At 49.1% G+C, this 19601-nt stretch overlaps 1 protein-coding gene across 2 annotated transcripts in view; it reads right to left on the bottom strand.

Moving 5' to 3' along the window:
- The window catches only part of TMPRSS2 (transmembrane serine protease 2), a 34639-nt gene extending 25496 nt beyond the window's left edge, over positions 1–9143 (bottom strand). The window contains exons 1-2 of one of the 2 annotated variants that reach the window (XM_082393626.1): positions 8746–9143; positions 109–179 (exon numbers count right to left, since the gene is read on the bottom strand). In XM_082393626.1, the coding sequence (XP_082249752.1) occupies positions 109–123 (15 nt within the window). In that variant the 5' untranslated portion in view covers positions 124–179; positions 8746–9143. Of the gene's footprint in view, positions 1–108; positions 180–8432; positions 8514–8745 lie in introns of those variants that run through there. The other variant, XM_082393627.1, reaches the window with a different exon arrangement.
- Between the last annotated feature and the right edge of the window lie 10458 nt (positions 9144–19601).

Genomic DNA, 19601 nt, shown 5'->3' with positions numbered 1-19601 from the left:
GCAGTCCTGCAAGCAGCCCTGAAAACGCTGACCCACACGCATAGCTGGAAATAACAGAAGGAACCGGGAACAGAGGAAAGGCCAGGAAGGTAATGATTAACCACTTACTGAGTTTAAAGCCATCCTGATTTTATCAGCAGCATCAGGTAAAGGGAGGTGTTTGGAACGTCCAAGCTGACCTGAAAGAAACAACGACAAGACTGTGCTATTTCCGTACCGGTGAGTTCGCAGACGATGAGTCGAGAATGGAGTAAAGGATCACCTCTCGCCAGAAGCACGGCAGTTCTGCCCGCTCACCTTTGCCTTCACCTCACCACCTCCTCCTGCCGCTGTTTACCCTGAAGAAGACTGGGACCCACTTGCTTGTTAAGCTCAGGGCCTGCGGCACTCACCCAGCTCCCACCGGGAGGCCCAGACTTCCCCGACGTCACCTCCACCCCAAGGAGAATCCAGGAAAAGAGAAACATGCACAGGGACTTGTAGACCGTTGAGTCAGGTGGGGGTGAAGGAAGGCAAAAATCCGGGTCAGCTCCTGGCAGTGTCACACCCTGAGGTGTCCTTGGGCAGCCGACCTCTCTGAATCTCGGACAGAAGCGGACGCAGCCATCACTCTGGATTGCTCAAGTGAGGATTCAACGCGAGGGCGCAGGCAGACACCGCACGTGCCCGGGCCATGGCAGGTGTGATAAGATTCTGCAGAGCATCCACTGGGACGATGGAGCCGCCACCGACCCCACCGTGGAGCACGTGGTCTAGAGCTTAGACCCACGTGGGGGCCACACCTGACTTTTCAAATAATCCGCACGGAACCGCCCCAATCTTAATAAACAAATATATTGAGAAATTCCATAAAACACACCCATACCCACGTGCTCCTCCACTCACTATCCCAAATCCAGAAAAGAAAGAAATTCAGAACTAACCATTTGGGTGGTTTCTAAGGATATCGGTAATGAAGAGAAAGCCCTGGGTCACCTTGTTTGCAGACGTTTGTGAACAGCAGTATCTAGAAAGACCATCAACGTAAAAAGTTTTATAGTAAAGGCTTATCTGATGTCACTCTTCCCATCATAAGCAAATAATGGCCTTTGTCCACCACTCCTGGCTGCCCTGAATTGACCGAACAATACTCCAAGAAAAGCCCTTCACAATCACGCCTCCACAGGACCCCATCCACAGTGAGGAAGCTCTGGGTTTCAGAGCTGGCCAGATCAGGTCTGATCATTTTTCATCTGTAAAGTGCCTGGCACACAGCAGATGCAGACAGCAAGATGACTAGACTCTGGATCCAAACCCCAGCTCAGTCACTCACTACCTGTGACCTGGGGCAACTCAGTTAACGTTTCTGGGCCTTGGTTTCCTTGTCTGCAAAAGGGGTTAACAGTAGCGCCCACTACAGGGTTGTTAGGGCCGTAAAATGAGTTGATAAAGAAGCTCTTAGTGCCTGGCACACAGGAAGTGCTACATACGCTTTTGTTAAATGAAAGTGAGCAGAAAGGGCTTCCCTGGGGGCGCAGTGGTTAAGAATCCGCCTGCCAATGCAGGGGACACGGGTTCAAGCCCTGGTCTGGAAGATCCCACATGCCACGGAGCAACTAAGCCCGTACACCACAACTACTGAGCCCGCGCTCTAGAGCCCGCGAGCCACAACTACTGAGCCCGTGCTCCGCAACAAGAGAAGTCACCGCAATGAGCAGCCCGCGCACCGCAACGAAGAGTAGCCCCCGCTCACCGCAACTAGAGAAAGCCCGCGCGCAGCAACGAAGACCCAACGCAGCCAAAAAAAAAAAAACAAGTGATCATAAAGCTGATAAATGTTGAACAGCCCACAGAGGCAGGATGGGCCTGATTGGTAGCATTTGCAGATTTGCAGATTTGCATCTGGAAAGGGTGCTCAAGATACCAACTCCACCAGCTCTGAAAATCCAATGGAGCCAAAGGCAACTGAGCCAGTTCCTGCCAGGCACTGCCTCTCTGACTCCAGAGCAAAATTATTCTTTGACTCGTTACATTAAAAAAAGAAAACCCTGGGGACATATGTAAATGTATAGCTGATTCACTATGTTACAAAGCAGAAACTAACACACCATTGTAAAGCAATTATACTCCAATAAAGGTGTTAAAAAAATATTAACTTGCTATAAATAAAAACGTAAGTATGGCTGTTTAATCTCAGGAAACCTCGTTGAACAAGTCACAAGAAAGATGCACCAGATCATTTATTTACTCTTCATGCAAAGATAAAATAAAAGAACCCGTTTGTACTGATAGCTTTCAGATTTTTTTAAGATTTAAAAAAAGAGTCAACACTTTTCCGAGTATGAGGAAATAAACCTGAGCAATATACAGGAGGAAGAGATCACCATTCAGAATATATATGACGTTTAAGCCTTTAAGTGGGTGTGATTATCACATATTAATAACCTTTCATACGTCTGCTCTGTAAAGAGAGAGGGTTCTGAGACATGACAGCAGCACAATACCCTCTAGTCTAAGCAGGAAAAGCTCGCACCTTCCTCGGATTAGTTTCAGGCGAGTCCTGCCCCAGCGAACATTCTAACCACTGGTTTCTCTGCCCTCGGTGACTGTCACTCCTGTGCCTCTGAGCTATCTCGCCAGTTATAGGGTTGGTTGAAGTTTCAGGAAATGAAAATTTGATCCCACTGGCGGCTTTCCCAGTTTAAGAGCCCTCTGAAAGGAGTGATGAATCAGTGCCCGAAATCCACGCTCCCTATTCATTCAAGATCCCTAACAGCGGGAGACCAGGAAGCCAGGAGCTCCAGGGGCACCGGGAGCCGCGGCCGGGAATTGTCCCGTAAAAGCCCAGGACCCAGAAGCAATCGCAGCACAAGCCGGTCTCACCCAGCGATCCCACGGCCCACAAACCCTTAGAACCCGGAACACCAAGTGTGCCCAGGTCGGCTGCATGGACTTTGGAAGGAAAGACGAGAGTTGTGCCCCCTCTAACTCTCTGTGGCCAAAGACAAAGGAAGGGGGAAATGTCTCCCTCGGGAACTGGACCTGATGGGAGACGCACTGCTGTCCAAAAGGACCAGGAGATCACGTTCTGTGTGGTTCATCTTTGAAACAGGCAATTCCACGCCCACACAAGATAGTAAATCTCTTTAACTGGTTTCTGAAAGGAGAAAGACAACCCAGATGGTGAGAGACAACACTGCTTCTCCAACGTTCCTTCCTGTCAGTTAAAGGACACAGATGATTGCCCGCGATTCCAGAAAGCCAGCCTCAATGAAGCACTTTTCCTTGAAGCGACAAAGAGCACGTGTGCCGAAGCTCGGTCCCCCTCTTTGTTCCCGGCGAGGTCCCGCTCCAACTTCACCCACCTGAGTCACACAACAGAGCACGGCTGTCCCGGGCCACCCCGGGCTCTCCTTTCAGAGGGCTGGCTCATGCCTCGAGTCACCTGCCCGGCCACCACTCAACAGAATGCTGCCGTGGAATCCTACCAGCTTCCCATGAAGTAATGAAGTTATTTCCAAACAGGAAGAGCCTCTCCTTACACTGTCCTGTCTTTCCTCTGGACCTCAGAACGCATTTGCTGGAGGTTTATTTTGAAAACTACCAAGCCAACGCAAATGAGGTCAGCCTCATAGATACTGACCCCCATCCGGGGGTCAGGGGTTTTCCCTGTAATGAAGGCTCCACTGACTTTCCCCCGACACACCGTTCACACAGGGGCTCCTGCACTGGGCCCCGCCAGGTACCTTCGAGATGCTGGTGGTGTGATGAGGTGTGATGGGAGGAAGAAGCCCCACCTTCCTTGACCTCAGGTCCACTATCCTTTCTGCAAACTCCAGACACCAACAGACACTCCCTATCCGATGATCCCTGACCAATGGAACTCCTTATGCCTCAACCACTGCATAAAATCACCTTACATGTAAAGATGTTTTCGTGTCCTGTTGGGGACAAAATGCGCTGTTAGAGGGAAGGTAACAGACCGTGGTGGATTTAAGTAACAGTTCAATATAAACAAGTATAAGACCATCAGAAAAACGGCACACACTGTGATTGACACAGGAATGAGAGAAAGAGGGAGAGGGAGAGAGACAGCAGCTCAGAAGTACTGCCTGCGTCATCCAAGTTTCTTTTTCTATGAATGCCTCATGGTGCAAATGAGATTACAAACTTTTTAGGGCAGGAATTGGGTCTGGTCCTTTTTTTTTTTTTTCAAATCTAGCTTTGTACCATACAAAGAAAGCATTCCCGTATATATATATATATATATTTGCATCCCAAAGGCCAAATGAGTAGGATGAAATTTAAGAGAAAGAGAGAGTGCCGGAAAGCCTGCACCTGGACAAAAACAGCCTCCAAATTGAGGATGTGGGTGACCTCACAGGTCCAGGTGTACAGAGCTGACTGCATGCTGAATACGACAGGCAGGCCGGAGAGGTGTCCCAATCCCTCGGGGAGGGAGGAGGCCTCGACAAAGTGCAAAAGCCACTGTCTAAGGTTTGAAGAACTTGCCCGAGTCAATCTGTGAAATGGGCATAACACGTCAATGGGGTTTTTGCCAGGATTAAGTGTGTACGTGTCCTAGCACCGTGCCCTTCACATGATGCGCCCTCAGGAATAACATAATGGTAGCAGCTAAGGGACTGCTGTGTGGAAAGGGGACTCGATTTTTTCTGTGAAAATCCAAAGGAAGAATCCAGGATCAAAATGGTCAGAAATATCAGGAAGGCAGATTTAACTCAATCCAGGGAAACCAAGTTTCCAACAATGAGAAAGTTTCAATATCGACTGGGTTGCCTTGGAAGAAACAGTTCCTCAAACCAAAGAAAAAGTTTGATCCAACACTGGAAGGTCGTTTCTCCAGCACATTCTAGAACCAAATTAGGCTTCAGCTGTGAGGCCAGACATGACGATCTTTTATTCTTTTTGATGGGAAATGCAAAGGATAAACTCTAAATGCATCCCTAGAAAACACAGGCTCCATGTGCCCCATGTACAGATCCAGTCTCCAATGAGGCCAGGTGTGAGCCCTGCCAGGAGGGCCCCTCGGGAATCAAGGACCTTAAAGGGATTCTGACATGGGGTCACATACAAACAAGTAATCACAAAGCCTGGGCTTAGTCTCATCTTCCAGATCAGAGCTCACTAGAAAATATTTCTCTAACAAACGTCCACTGGAAGGCCACGCGCGGTCTCTCTTCCCAGGCCCACCTGGTTGAGCTCCCAACGATTCTGTCCACTCTGCCCTTGCGTGAGTTCCTAGACTTCAGCTGGTGCCTTTCAAACATTTCCTGCTTTCATATCACACTTCTGCACCCTCACCCCTCCTGCACCCTACCCCACCCCACTGATGCCTGATGGTACACACAAACTAAATGCCTGCAGTTTCCACCCACAGCAAGTCCTTCCCTCCTTCTCCTCGACTTGCCTCTAACAGGAGCAAAAAGCATGTCCTTGGGTCACCTTCCCTCTTCAAAATCCACACTGTTTACAGTCCAAGGAACTGCCCACACCCTCACCAGAATATCGGCGTCTGCCGTTCTCCCTGGATGTCTGTAAGGCTGCCCGTGACATTTCCACGCTCCCGATTCCTCTTCTCCCACCGCTGTCCAGTGGCCGGGGCAAACCAAGTCCTCGGTCACCTCCCCTTCCTCCTGACCTCAAGCTCTGTCTCTGGGTTGTTCCCCGGAACTGCCTGTGTGATCAGCCGAGCCCTTTGCTACTCCATGTGTAGTTGGATGGTCAATGGCACAGGGGGCACCCGGAGTCCCCTCCCACACACCCAGGCCTACAGCCCCGGGGGGCTTGCAAGCCAGGGTTCCCCAAGATGGCTTACGTATAGGGCTCCCAACCCCGAGCTAGAAAGGGGCTCACCAAGCCTGGCCCAATTCACATCTCAGCACTCAGGTGTGTGACACCCTTGCTCCCTATCCCCAGAGGCCACTTAGCTTGTCCTGGGGCCGGCCCAGTGGCAGGGGTCCCCTGGCAGGTGCCCAGGAAGAGCAGCAAAGGCTCAGCAATTGTGGGAAGCAGCAGCACCCCAGGAGACCCAGAGCTGTGAGAGCAGCAGAGGGCAGATGGGTATGTGGGACTTGAGTGCCCTTCTCCATCCCCCACTCAAGCAGGGCCAGCTTCCCCTCCTTAGGTAAGCGAGGCTGAGCAGACACTATGTTGAGCCAGTCGCCTTTCCTTTCTACTTCCCTGCCTAAGGCTCAGGCATGCCCTGGTTCGCAAGCCTGGAACTTTCTAGGGGACTTAGAAAAACAGATTTCCTATTCCTTCCGAGTCTGATGCAGCAGTTGAAACCAAGGCAATGACCCCAAATGGTTACAAAGCCCCCAGGACCCCTGCCCCAGGCTTAGGTGGAAAAGAGTGACAGACACCAGCCCGGAGCCCTGGCTTGCACATCCTGATAGACCCCCGTGCCCCAGGCCAGGCCCAGAGTCGCGGTCAGTATGCTTACAGGATGATGACGGTGACAAGCGACATAATGTCCTTCGTGTGTCTAGGCTTCCTTGCCTGCAAGACATTTTCACCCTTGGCCCCATCGCCCGGGGAGGTCAACCCTCTGCATTGCCCCAGCCTCTCCTGCCCGGGTCACCCCGGAAGCGGGCAGCACGGAGCCCAGGTGGGGCTGGGTCATGGGGACGCCAGCCTGGCTCGTGAGCAAGTCGCCCTCCCGCGAGGATTCCAGGCATCGCTCAGCTTTCCTGGAGACAGGTGGCCTGCCTGCATCTCCAGTTCTCCCTACAGGCCATGGGGCTGCAGCAAGTTAGTTCACCCCTCTGCCTCAGTTTCCTCTCACCTGAGTTAAATACATCATAAAGAGCTTGGAATGAGGCCTGGCTGGAAGAAAACGCCACATCCACATTTGCTGTTATTATGATAACACCAGTGCGGCCCAACTTTCTCCTACAATTAAGGCGACTGAGCCCAGGGTGCCGGGGGGGCCAAGCTCCACGCCATCTCCTGGGCTCTGTAGGCTCCCGGCAACTACACAAACTTGCTAGAAGACTGACCCTGGAGGCGTCAATAAGAAAGACGTTGCTGGCGACGCTGCTCACCAGGTGATATTTACCGCAGCTCCCGGACTCCTGTGTTGAGTACTTGCTGGTGCTCCCCGGCCTTTCAACCTGACCTCGGGGGTCCAGCAAGCTTGGCCGGGGCAGGGGGACACAGGCCTGCCCCGCCCCTGGTAAAGCTGAGGAAGGCAAGCATCCCTTCAGTGATCCCCTGGGCCCCCCCAACCCCTCCACCTCACTCAGCAGCAGCAGAGCCTGCGCCCCCAGGTCCCTTGGTTGTGTCAGCCCTGCGCACACTCCCAGCCCCCATTCTCCTCCGGCTGCGGTGGGCTGTTGGCTCCCTCCTCACTTCTCGGAGAGCCTTCTCCGGCCTCCCAGGCTAAGTCAACAACCCTCCCCTCACGGCAGGTTTCCTAAACACCTGGAAACTCTCCTTAGCAGCCTGTGTAATTTTCCGTCATTTGTTTGGCTCTCTGCAGCCGTGACCGCCGGCAGACCCTGGACGCACTGGCGCCCCGGTGTGCCCCCTACCGTACTTGGCCCGGGGACTACCGCGCGGGCTTCGATCCGGGCGGGCTTCGCAGGCTGGAGGCAGAGCCCTGGGGGACCCCAGCCCGATAGGCAGACCTCGGGTCGCAATCCTTTCCCTCCCAAACGATCCACTGGGATTCCACCTGACAGGCCCGCCGCCGCCTGGGCGTCCGAAACGGAATTGAAACGGATTCGGGATTGGGGATCACCGCGCTGCGCCCTTCGGCGCGGCGGGCCCTTCGCAAAAGCCCCGGCTCAAGCCAGTGCCGGCCCCTCTGGGGCCTGGAAGCACGCAATTTGGGGCCATAAGGCAATTCTTCCGCAGGGCCCACGAAGCCGCGGTAAGGGCGCCCACTATCTGGCTGGCGCGCTCAGCCTCCCGGCCCCGGTCCGGGGTCCTGCCGTGGACCGTAGCGCCCCGGTGCCTGGCCCTGTCCCTGGCGGGGAGCGTGCGCCTAGAGACCAGGACCACTCCTCCCGGGGCAGGGGTGCCCGGTGTCCGGGCGGCCCAGCCCTGATCGTCGCCTCCGGGTCGCCGCAGTGGGGCTCGGGCTGTGGGCAGTGCCTTCCCGGGGCTACCGAGCCGTTAGCACCTCGCCCGGGGGCCCTGCGGGCCCGTCCCCGCCGCGCCGGCCGTATCGCTCCCGGCATCTCAGAGAGTTTCCAGTTTCTCCCTACTTCGGGAGGGAGCCAAGAAGCAGGAGTTCAGGTAACACTACGGGGCTGCAGAGATTTTCCCGAAACAAAGAAGCGGAGGGACGAGCCTCCCTCTTCCTCGTCCCCAAAGGGAAAAGGCGCAGTCCTCGTCCCCAGCTCGGGGCCCAGAGGCCAGGGGAGCAGGAACCGACTTCAGCCGAGCGGACCCACCCCGAGGGACCCCGCGGCACTCTTGTCTCCTACCAATTGGCTAAGGACCCGCAGGGCAACCTGTCCCGGGCGAGTGATGCCAACGGGGCAGCCGGGGGCCTCTGACCCGCGCGCCAAGGCGTCCCAGGCGCGCGCAGCCCTCTTGACCTCACGCAGGTCGCTTTGCTCGGCTCAGCCCCGTGCGTCCCGCGGGCGGCAGGACGCACCTGCCGGGCAGGAGCTGCTCACACCTGACTTCACCTCCCGCTACTCCCACCCAGCGCGGGGGGCGGTTAGCTCGCTCCCCGGCGCCCAGGGCCTCCCTCGCGCCCTGGACCCCCAGGAACCCACCGCGCGCGCCGCTTACCTGCGGAGCTCCAGGCCCGGCGCTTCCCGCCCCTGTGCCTTCCTCCTCCTCCTCCTTCTCCTCCGCCTCTGCCGGAGTTCGCGTCTTCCTCGGCCCAGCTCGGAGTCCCTGATCCTCCCCGGCTCTCGCTTTAATCCGGGAGGCGGTGTCCGAGTGCCCAGGGTGACACCCCCAAGCGCCGGTCCCGGGTCACCTCGGGCAGGGGGAGGGACGGACCGGAACGGCTGTCCCGGGCGAGGCTGGTCCGGGCGGGGGCGGCAGGAGGAGGAGTTTCTTCCTGGGAAAGCCCGGGACGCGCTCTCGGCGGGACCCAGAGGGAGCCCGGGGACGCTTTCGTCCCCAGCCGGCCTTTTAGGGTTGGGGAGGAGCGCATCTCCCTCCGCACTTCCCCTGGACCGAACCGGTCGCCGGCGCTTCGCGCCCGAACACTCAAGTCTGGATTCAGGAGGGAGATTCTGGGGAGTGCTGACCGAGTCTCGTATGACCCCGCCGAACCCTGGCTCTGGGGACCCGCTTGGCCTCTGTGCCCTCGGAGAGGACCCAGGAGTCTGCTCCCAAGGGCCGCTGGCCCGGACACTAGAGCCCAAGACGCAGCCCTCTTCGCCAAGGACCCTCCCCAGTCCTCTTGGGCGGCTTTTCTCCGCCCTCAGGTCCCAACTCCCTCCTCCTCCCTCAGAACGTCCCCAAGAGTGGCTTGAGGTCTTCCCGCCCACCTAAGGCAAGAGACAGGGGGTGAGGAAAGAGGGTAAGATAAATCTTGCCTCCTTTTAAGAGGCTCTTTTCAATGCTGTTTGCAATACGCAAATTAACGTGGATTGCTTTAGAATCAGGTAGAAGCTGAAGAAAGCCCGATTCATTCCAAGTCACATGCTGCATTGGCTCAGCGCTCCTTCCTGAGCAGGTGACCTGGGACTGGACTTTCCTAGTAAGTTCTTTTCACCCTCTCCTTTGGCTCCCATCCTTATATCCACAACAGGAGACCATCCTGCATATGCCCCAGCCCTTCCCATCTCTCTCCCATCGCTGGTGTCCAGGTTGTCCAAGTAGAAGACCCTTGAGGACCGTCTCCAGCAGATAGGTCAGGTCAGGTGGTCTTCTGGTGGCGACTCACTTATTTCTGTTTTAAACAGCATAATTGGAGCCCTCTGGGAATGGCACCATTGCTCCAGCAAACCCCAAAGTCCACCTACACACCAGGCGGTATGTGCGTCTGTACCTTCATCCCTCTTGTGGTTGTTTTCTCACTATTCATTTTCCCTTCTTTTGGCAACTTTCCCGAACTTTTGTTGGAGTTTACACATCTCCCAGGAGCAGATCACCGGCTTGGGGAGCCAACTCCACCCCACTGCTAGAGGGGAGCACGTGGCCAGTGTCTGGCTCAGCAGCTGAATCCCATCCCTGCCCGAATTCGTGCTTCAGGGAGAACACACAACCCACTTTTGGCCAGTGAGACTTGGAAGAGAGGTTTTCTGAGGTTTGGGGTCAGAGTGGGGAAGCTGGTATTTTTTTACTCCTCTGCTGGAGCTTCCAGAGACCCTCTTCCTTGTGCTTGGAGGAAGAAGAAGCAAATAGTCACAGGAACTGTTGATAGCCATCTTTCCATCACCAGGGAGCTAGTACCAGGATGAAGATAGCTCCTCCACCAAAAAGCACAGCATACACTTCACACCAGTCAGAATGGCCATCATTAAAAAGTCTACAAATAACAAATGCTGGAGAGGGGGTGGAGAAAAAGGGAACCCTCCTACACTGTTGGTGGGAATGTAAATTGTTACAGCCACTATGGAGAAAGGTATGGCGGTTCCTTAAAAAACTAAAAATAGAGTTACTATATGATCCTGCAATCCCACTCCTGGGCATATCTCTGGAGAAAACTCTAATTTGAAAAGATATATGCTCCCCAATGTTTGTTGCAGCACTATTTACAATAGCCAAGACATGGAAGCAACCAAAATGTCCATTGACAGATGACTAGATAAAGAAGATGTGGTACATATATACAATGGAATATTACTCAGCCATAAAAAAGAATGAAATAATGCCATTTGCAGCAACATGGATGGACCTAGAGATTATCATATTAAGTGAAGTAAGTCAGAGAGAGAAAGACAAATATCATATGATATCATTTATATGTGGAATCTAAAAAAATGGTACAAATGAACTTATTTACAAAACAGAAATAGATTTACAGACATAGCAAACAAACTTATGGTTACTAAAAGGGATAGTGGGGTGAGGGAGATATAAATTAAGAGTTTGGGATTAACATATATAGACTACTATATATAAAATAGATAAACAGCAAGGACCTACTGTATAGCACAGTACTCAATATCATATAATAACCTATAATGGAAAAGAATATATATATAACTGAATCACTTTGCTGTACACTTGAAACTAACAGAACTTTGTAAATTAACTATCCTTCAATTAAAAAAAAAACCCACAGCATAGAGGTGACAAGAAACCCAATTCTTGATGACAGCATTGAACAACTGAATCCAACCAGCTCTGAAGCTAAGCACCCTTTACCACATCTTCCATGAACACAAGTGGAAGTCAGAATTCTCGACCAAGGGGAGTAGCCATAATACAATGAAAACAAAACAATATTATTATAGGTTAAAAATAAGTAGCAGAATTCTGTTCATGGCAATGTGCAGGCCAGATATCCTGAAATAATGCTCATACTACAAAATAACCAAAAGGGCTCGATAGAATATATATTGTTACTATGCTTAAAATTACAGCTGATTTTGCAAGAAAACTTGGAAAATACTCAGACACAAAAGTGAAGTGGGAGCAGATATGCAGGGAAGTCAGGGCAGTGGCAGGCATCCTGAAATCACCTAAACACCTCTAGTCCTGCAGAGTTTTGTGGGCAGGGTGTGGGGTGAATGACAAACAAAGTCACAGGCCTCAGCAAGGTGGGAGGTTGCTAGGATACCACAACGTCAACACCCAAAAGCCCTACCCTCAGAAAAAGGATGATTAAAAAATAATTGTATCTACCCCACTGATGGGTGATGACCAATAAACTTGTCTATATCTTAGTCCTAGCTCTCAGCAGAGGGGGACTAATGCTCTCCTGAGAATTGATAACTACCAGCAAGTCCTCTTACGAGAATTTAAGTTTTGAACCCTAATTCCCACTATCTTTGTAGTCAGAAAAACATCAAGTCAAGAATTTATTCAAAAGTGGTCCCAGATTGGCAATGCCCCAGGCACATGGCAGAAGCAAACTCATAGCCTCTCTAGTGGAATGCACTCGTGATGGATAATTTTATGTGTTGACTTGACTAGGCTAAAGGATGCCCAGGTAGTTGGTAAAATATTATTTCTGGGTGTGTTTGAGGGTGTTTCTGGAAGAAATTAGCATTTGAATCCATAGACTGAGTAAAGATCTATCCTCAACAATGAGGGTGGACCTCATCCATTTCTTTGAGGGCTTAAATAAAACTAAAAAGCAGAGGAAGGGCCAATTTGCTCTCTCTGTCCAATGTGGGACATCCATCTTCTGCTTTCCAACATCAATGCTCCCGGTTCTTAGACCTTTGGACCCAAACTAAATTCTGCCACTGGCTTTCCTGGTTCTCCAGCTTGCAAACAGCATGTCATGAGACCTGTTTTCCATAATCAGGTGAGCTAATTTCTATAATAATAAACTCACACACATATACACACACACACATAACATATATCTCTTACTGGCTGCTTTTCCTCTGGAGAACCCTGACTAATACACTCCTCAACCCAGGAGAAACTCCCACACAGTCAATTAAAATGAGCTTGATTTAATTAAAAACAATTAAAATAAGACACCATGAAAAAAATCAACAAGCATAACAAAAAGTGGAATCAGGCCAGAGATATTGGCGTTATTAGATACAAATGACAAAATAAATATGTTTGCTAGGTGAAAAAATAAAGCAGAGACTCTAAAAATGAATGAGAAGCAAGGATTGTTTAAAATTAACAGAATTAGGGGTAAAATACTAAACAGAACTTCTAGAAACAAACAAACAACAATGTAAATTTTCAATAGCTGAAGAGGGAATTGGTGACTTGGAATATAGACCTGAAGAAATTATCCAAAATTCACATAGAAGGACAAAATTATTTTTAAAAACATATGACAAAGAAGCTAAGTGGTATGGAGAACAGAGTAAGAAGATCTAAAATATGTCTGATTAGACCTCGAAAATGTGAAAATGGAGAGAACAAAGGTAAAAGCAATAATGATTAAATTTTTTTCCAAAATTGATATGTCATGAATCCTTAGATTGTTGAAGCACAACAAATTCTGAGCAGAAAAAAGAGGAATCCAGAGTTAAATGTAATATAGTGAAACTGCAGAACTCTTAAAATAAAGAAAAGATCTAAAAAACATCCTGAAGTGAAAGACCTAGCCCCCAGATGGAAGACAGAATATGGTGGAATAAAATATTCAAAGTGTTAGAAAAAAATGACTGTCAACCTAAAATGTTATATCCTGTAAAACTGTCCTTCAAGAAAGAGGGAAAAGGCATTTACAGACAAACCAAGACAGTGTTGACCACAACAAAGAAAAAGGATGAAAAAGGATGAAGTCCAGGAAGAAGAAAAATAATCCCAGAAGGCAAGTCTCACATGCAAAAGGAAATGGTGAGGCAAGAATAAGGTAAAAATGTAAATAAATCTAAACAAATATTGACACCCTAAAAAAGCACTGCTGATAATGGTTAATCTATATAGGTAAAGCAGTGACAGCAACAACAAAAAGTAGAACTAAAATATTGGAAAATGCTTTAATTCTGTTCCTCTAAGTGGGAGGAACAGAATTACAGCATTGTAATAATTGTAATCTTCTGGAGGAGAATAAACACATAGCTTAACTTGAGACTTCTTTGAGTATGCTTGTTAAAAGGAAAATTGTAAAAGAACAAAAATAGAATGTATGTTGACCTAGTCCAAACCCAAAGAAGAAAAAAGTGAGATAAGGAAGAAAACACTCCGTGAAATTTAACAAAATAAAGTAAAGAAAGATGAGGGGAGGAAGAGGAGTAAAATCAAACCCAGAAAAAAATAAGACAAATAGAAAGCATAAAATACAAACCTAAAAATATATACAAATACATCAGTAATCATAATACATGTAAATACTCCCAACTGTCCAGTTAATATGAATAGATTTTTTGAAAGATATAGATTACCAGATTGTCTAATTTTTAAAGACAGAAACATGCAATTTATGAGACCTATGTAGAATGAACATATGTAAAAGAAAACTGGCTTGGCTAATTTAATAATGGACAAAACAGACTTTTGAATAAAAGGCTTTATTGAGAATAAGGAGAGTCACTTAGTAATGGTAAAAGAAACAAATCACTTGAGAAATATAACAGTTGTGAACTTGCCTATACCTAACAACATAGTCTCCAAAAAATGTACAAAGAAAAATTTATAGAACTGCAAGATCTTTTCAAATCCACCATCATCTCTCTTAGTCATGATAGGTCAACCAAACAAACAAACAAATAAAAAATCAGTAAAGATATAGAAGATTTGAACAATGCAATGAGCAAACTTTATTAATGGACATATACAGATGCCTACACCAAATAATTGGCCAGAGGATTTTCCAGGTTAATTCTTAGAAAGAGTTAAGAAACACAATATTCCAGTCTTCAAATATTTTTTCCAAGGAATAGGGATTTAGAAAATACTCTCCAGCTCATCAGTGCCTAAGCCAGCAAAGAAAGTTCAAGAAAAATTATAAGCCAATCTAATTCATGAATATAAAAGTGAAAATCCTTTTAAAAATTAGGAAAATGAATCCAACAATGTATCAAAAAAGATTATGACTAAATTGGGTTTGTCCTAGGAATGTAATACTGATTTCACGTTAGAAAAGCTATTAGTGTAATTCAACACAATAACACATTAAAACAGAAAAATCATAAAACCCTCTTAATATGTACAGAAAGAGCATTCAATAAAATTTAAAATGGATTCATGACAAAAGTCCTTTGCAAAGATAAATAAAAGGAAGTTTTCTTACCTGATAAAGGAGATTTGGGGAGAAATGAAGCAGGAATGAAATGTTTCCCACACTTGTTGCTGGTCAGCTGGCTCACCTCCTGCATGAGGCAGTGGCCAGGCCCTTCCCCCGACCCTCCCACTTCTGGGACTCCTGGCCACATGTGTTTACCTCTGTGATGATGAGCCCCACATCAGCTTCTGCAGGACACCCCTGTCAAGGTCAGGGGTAACAGTCTAACCTTGTGGGCTACAGCTTGTCCTCGCCCTCCCCCATTTTACACCTGTTGTGGACAGAATTATGAACCCCAAATTCATACACTGAAGCCCCAACCCAATGTGACTGTATTTGGAGATAGAACTTTCAGATAATCAAGTTTTAATGAGGTCATAGGTAGATTGGTGACTGATAGGATTGATGGCCTTATAGAAAGAAGATCTCTTTCTCTCTCTCACTCTGTACACACAGAGGAAAGGCCATGTGAAGACACAGCAAGAAGGCGGCTGTCTGCAAACCAGGAAGAGGGTCCTCACCAGGAACCAAACAGGCCGGCACCCTGATCTTGGACTTCCAGCCTCCAGAGCTGTGAGGAAAAAATGTCTGCTGTTTAAGCCACCCAATCTGTGATATGTTTTTATGGTGGCCTGAGCAGAGTGATACGAGATCACTCAGTGCCCTGTGGTCTGTGAGCTTCAACATCAGATGAGAACACAAGAACCAGTCAGAGACTGGTTAGACAACTTCCTCAAGCACAAGGTCAAATCCTCTAACCAACTCCTTTTGGGGGTTGTTATCACTGTAGAACAGACATATCTTTGTAGATATATCATTGTAGAATGTGGAACGCAAATTAAAACTTAGTGAGGGCTCCAACATGGAGGAAGCTTGAGGACATTATGCTGAGTGAAAGAAATCAGACACAAAAACACAAATACTGTGGGATTCTGCTTATATGAGGTCCCTAGAGGAGTCAAGTGCATAGAAACAGAAAGTAGATGGTGTGTGGCAGGAGCTGGGGGCGGGGAATGGGCAGTTAGTGTTTAATGGGGACTGAGTTTCAGTTGAGGAAGGTGGAAAATTCTGGAGATGGATGGTGGTGATGGTCGCACAACGCTGGGAATGCGCTTAATGCCATTGACCTGTGCACCTAAAGATGGTTAAAACGGTAAATTTCATGTAATGTATATTTTACCACAAAAACAAACACATACCAGATTGGCAAAAATCAAAATTACTCGCTACCATGTATGGCCCAAACTGAGTCAGCTGGAGAGGAGGGGAGGATAAAGGAGGAGGATGTAATTGATGAACACACTTTGAAAAACTTCAGAGTTCTGCAGTAACGTTGAAGTTGTTTAAATCTTTCACCTGGCAATTTCACCCCCAAGTTTGTGCCCTGAAGAATTCTTGCAAAGTGCCCAGAACCTTCTACAGGAATGTTTACAGAAGCACTATTTCTATTGCAAAAGCCTGGAAACAACCTAATTACTGTCAGGAAACTCCTGTCAGTCCCTTCTAATGGGAAAAGAAATAAGTATGTATTGATCTATTCAGATGATGCAATTAGAATGGGCAAACTACAACTGTACCCATTACCAAGGATAAATCTCACAACATGTGGAGCAAAAAAGCAAGTTGCAGGAGGGCAACATACAGAGGATTCCATTTATATAAAGTTCTAAACATTCAATATTAAATAACGTTTTTAGAGGTATATACATACATGACAAAACTGTGGAAAAGAGAAAGAAATGGATAAACACCCAATTCAGTATTGTGGTTTTCCCCCAGTGGAAATGGATAGGGTTCAGTGGGGGGGAGATGCAAACTGGGGGGACTGGACATAATGCATAATGTATCAGTGATAACATGTTTCTTAACCTGGATGGTGACTACCTAGTAGGTAAACATAAAGGTTCCCTTTATGTTTTCTTTATAGCTTTTTGCGTTATATATATGCTATTGCATGCATGGAATATTTCATAATTTTACAACTGATGTGATATCATTAACCAAATTGGTTTTAAAATGTGTGTAACTGAACATGACTCCCCTGATGGGAATGATGGAGCTAGTCATGATCTGTCAGTAATAAGACCATCTCTGGGCCCACACTGCTTAAGATGGAGATGATAATTCTGTGCTGTGGTGTTTGTTTGTCTGTTTGTTTTTGGCTGCGCTGCACGGCACGTGGGATCTTAGTTCCCCGACCAGGGATTGAACCCGTTTCCCCTGCAGTAGAAGTGCAGAGTCTTAACCACTGGACCACCAGGGAAGTCCTGTGCTGTGGTTTTGGTGCTCACCAGCTCCAAGAGCCCCATGGGTACCCAGACTCAGAAGGAGCAAAAAAGAATCGAGTCTATTGAAATATAGGGATGCAGGACACAGAGAATTTATTCCAAGCCAAAATGATGGGGAGGACTGTTCAGAAGACACATGAAGCCATCCCTGGGCGAGCTCAGGACCTTTGGCCCGTCCTTCTGAAGTGGATGAGGTCCCTTACCCAAACGCCACTGCTGGAAAAGCATCTCCCATGGTTGCTTGGTACCGTCTCCGTGCTTTCAGCAAGTTCTTTGGGTGAATTCAGATCCCACTTGTTCAAACAAGGAAAAAGTTTTCAATGTTTGTTGTTTTTCGTGGCTGGAGCCAGTTGTAAGGCTTTGCTCCAAGGCTCAGCGTGTCCTGGGTCTCTGGCCCTGTAAAAATAACAATTACCTTTCGTTAAACATTTACTGTGCCAGTCACCACACTGGAGTTTACACTGCCTCACTGTGAGACAGGTACATTGATTTCCCCATTTTACAGCTGAGGACCCTGGGGCTCAGGGCAGTGGGCGGGGGGTGGGACCTGACCTGCCTTCCACACACAGGTGGTGCTGAGACTAGAACTGGGTCTATGGGCTCAGCCATTGCTTGGGTGGCTGCATCAGACAGGGGCCGGGGCTCCTGGCATGAGGATGTGGGAGGGGCCAGTGTTCCCAGTCTGTCCCAAGTCCTACTGGCCCCCTTTGCCCCAGAACCCAGGGAGAGACAACTGCAAGGGCACAGGGTGTGCCAGGGGCGTGGGGAGAACCCACAGCAGCTGGCAGTGAGTGAGGAACAGCCCTCCCTACCTCCTGCTTCCCTCTGCCGGCCTCCTCCAGTGCCCTGGGTCCCATGCATGTGAACTTGGCCCTCCCCACCCAGCTGCTCTCACCTCCACGGGAGACACCCCGCACCCAGGGACCTAGGACCGGGCAATGGCGGATGTGCACTCACTCAGGTCAGCAGGCCTCCTTGAGCCTGGCTCTGGGGGCTAAGTTCCAACTTTGTCCCCCACACACCAGATTCATAATGATGGCAGAAAACAGGACAATGGCAATAAAAAATGCCACTTGGAAAAGGGGAGGAGGAGAGCAGCATCTGGTGGCCCCCTGGCCGTCCCTTACCCCCTTCCAGTGGGGAGGACCGGGACTCCCTGCCCTGCTGTCGTCCTGAGAGGTGCTGGTGGCCCCCAGCTCCGCCCTGGAGTGACTTCCTTTTGCAGTTCCGGGCGGAGGCTTTATGGCTTTTCCACGCTGCATGGGGCATCTCTGGAAATGCAGGTTCCAGGTCTGTGGCCAGCTTGCTGGGTTTTGGTTTCCATCAACCAGTTCTGGTCAGACGGGCTCCTCACAGCTAGACCCAGGCCTGGTCCTTGGCCCTGACTGGCCGGTGGCCTGGTGCAGACAACGAAGGGTGCTGGGAAGGGACCCCACTCCCTCCCAAGGCCTCCCCTGTGCCGGCCAGGCCAGGGGCATGCGCCACGCTCTGGCTTTTTCCATGATTCTGTGACTTTTTTTCTCGCTTGATATTCTTTCTCTTCTCAAGAATATGAACTCTTGAGCTGATAGGTTTATTCACCCGTGACTGTCCCCTCTCACAACGATGAAGGGACAGCCCTGTAACCCTCTAACTGCAGTGCTTCTGAGGGCACCGGCTCTTCCATGACATCCTGTGCGGCTCCCGCTGCGTCCCGCCCAAACGCCCACCTCCGGCCCTGATGCACCAGATTCCCAGACCCAGGACCCCCCTCTCCCAGGAGGGCGTCTGCACAATGACCGCTGAGTAGGAGGTCTCTGCTCCCCAAGGGGTGGCCGAGGCCTCTGTGGTGACGGCACCACAGCTCAGCCCATCCCCTGTCCAACTCTGCTTCCTTCACTCCCAAAACACTGACCCCAGTAACACTCCTCAAGAAACTTCCCGCCTCCCGGGGAACCTGGCACAGGACAGAAGTCACTCAACCTCTCAGTGCCTCAGTGGAAAAGCCATGGAGAGGGAGTTTGGTTAAAATGAAGAGCGAGCAGCACATAAAAGGTTTAGAAAAAGTATTACTCTTACCCCGTTGTTACTACTGGTAGTACTACTAGTAGTTCTCAGGACACAGCACCTCCCCCTAAAACATGACCTGCTACCCCTCTAGCAAAACCTCTCCCCTGACTCGGACCCACATCATCATGGCGACGTGTTCCTGACTCTCAAGATGGTACCCATGCGCCTAAGAACCATAAATTAAGGGTATTCACTTCCTACGTATGTGAATTCATCCATTTCTAACTAATCCACTCTGGAATTAACCCCTTGATGGAGGAACCATCAACCTCAGCCTGGTGAGTTTCAAGCTCTGTCTCTTGTCAAACCACATTTCTACCTCAGAGCACCAAAGACTGTTATCATCAGACCCCCCAATACCTACCCTCTGTCAAGAGACCAGTGGATTGTGTTTCTATGCCTTAGTGAGTGAAAGACTTTTTTTATCAAGTCAAGACTAATATTTTCATCATATCGTTGAATGCCAATATTTTCAGACAAGA

This window comes from Balaenoptera borealis, assembly GCF_965194805.1.
Source record: "Balaenoptera borealis genome assembly, chromosome: 5".
NCBI lineage: Eukaryota > Metazoa > Chordata > Mammalia > Artiodactyla > Balaenopteridae > Balaenoptera > Balaenoptera borealis.
Note: the sequence above shows the minus strand (reverse complement) of the source record. Positions and strands in the feature narration are given on the sequence as shown.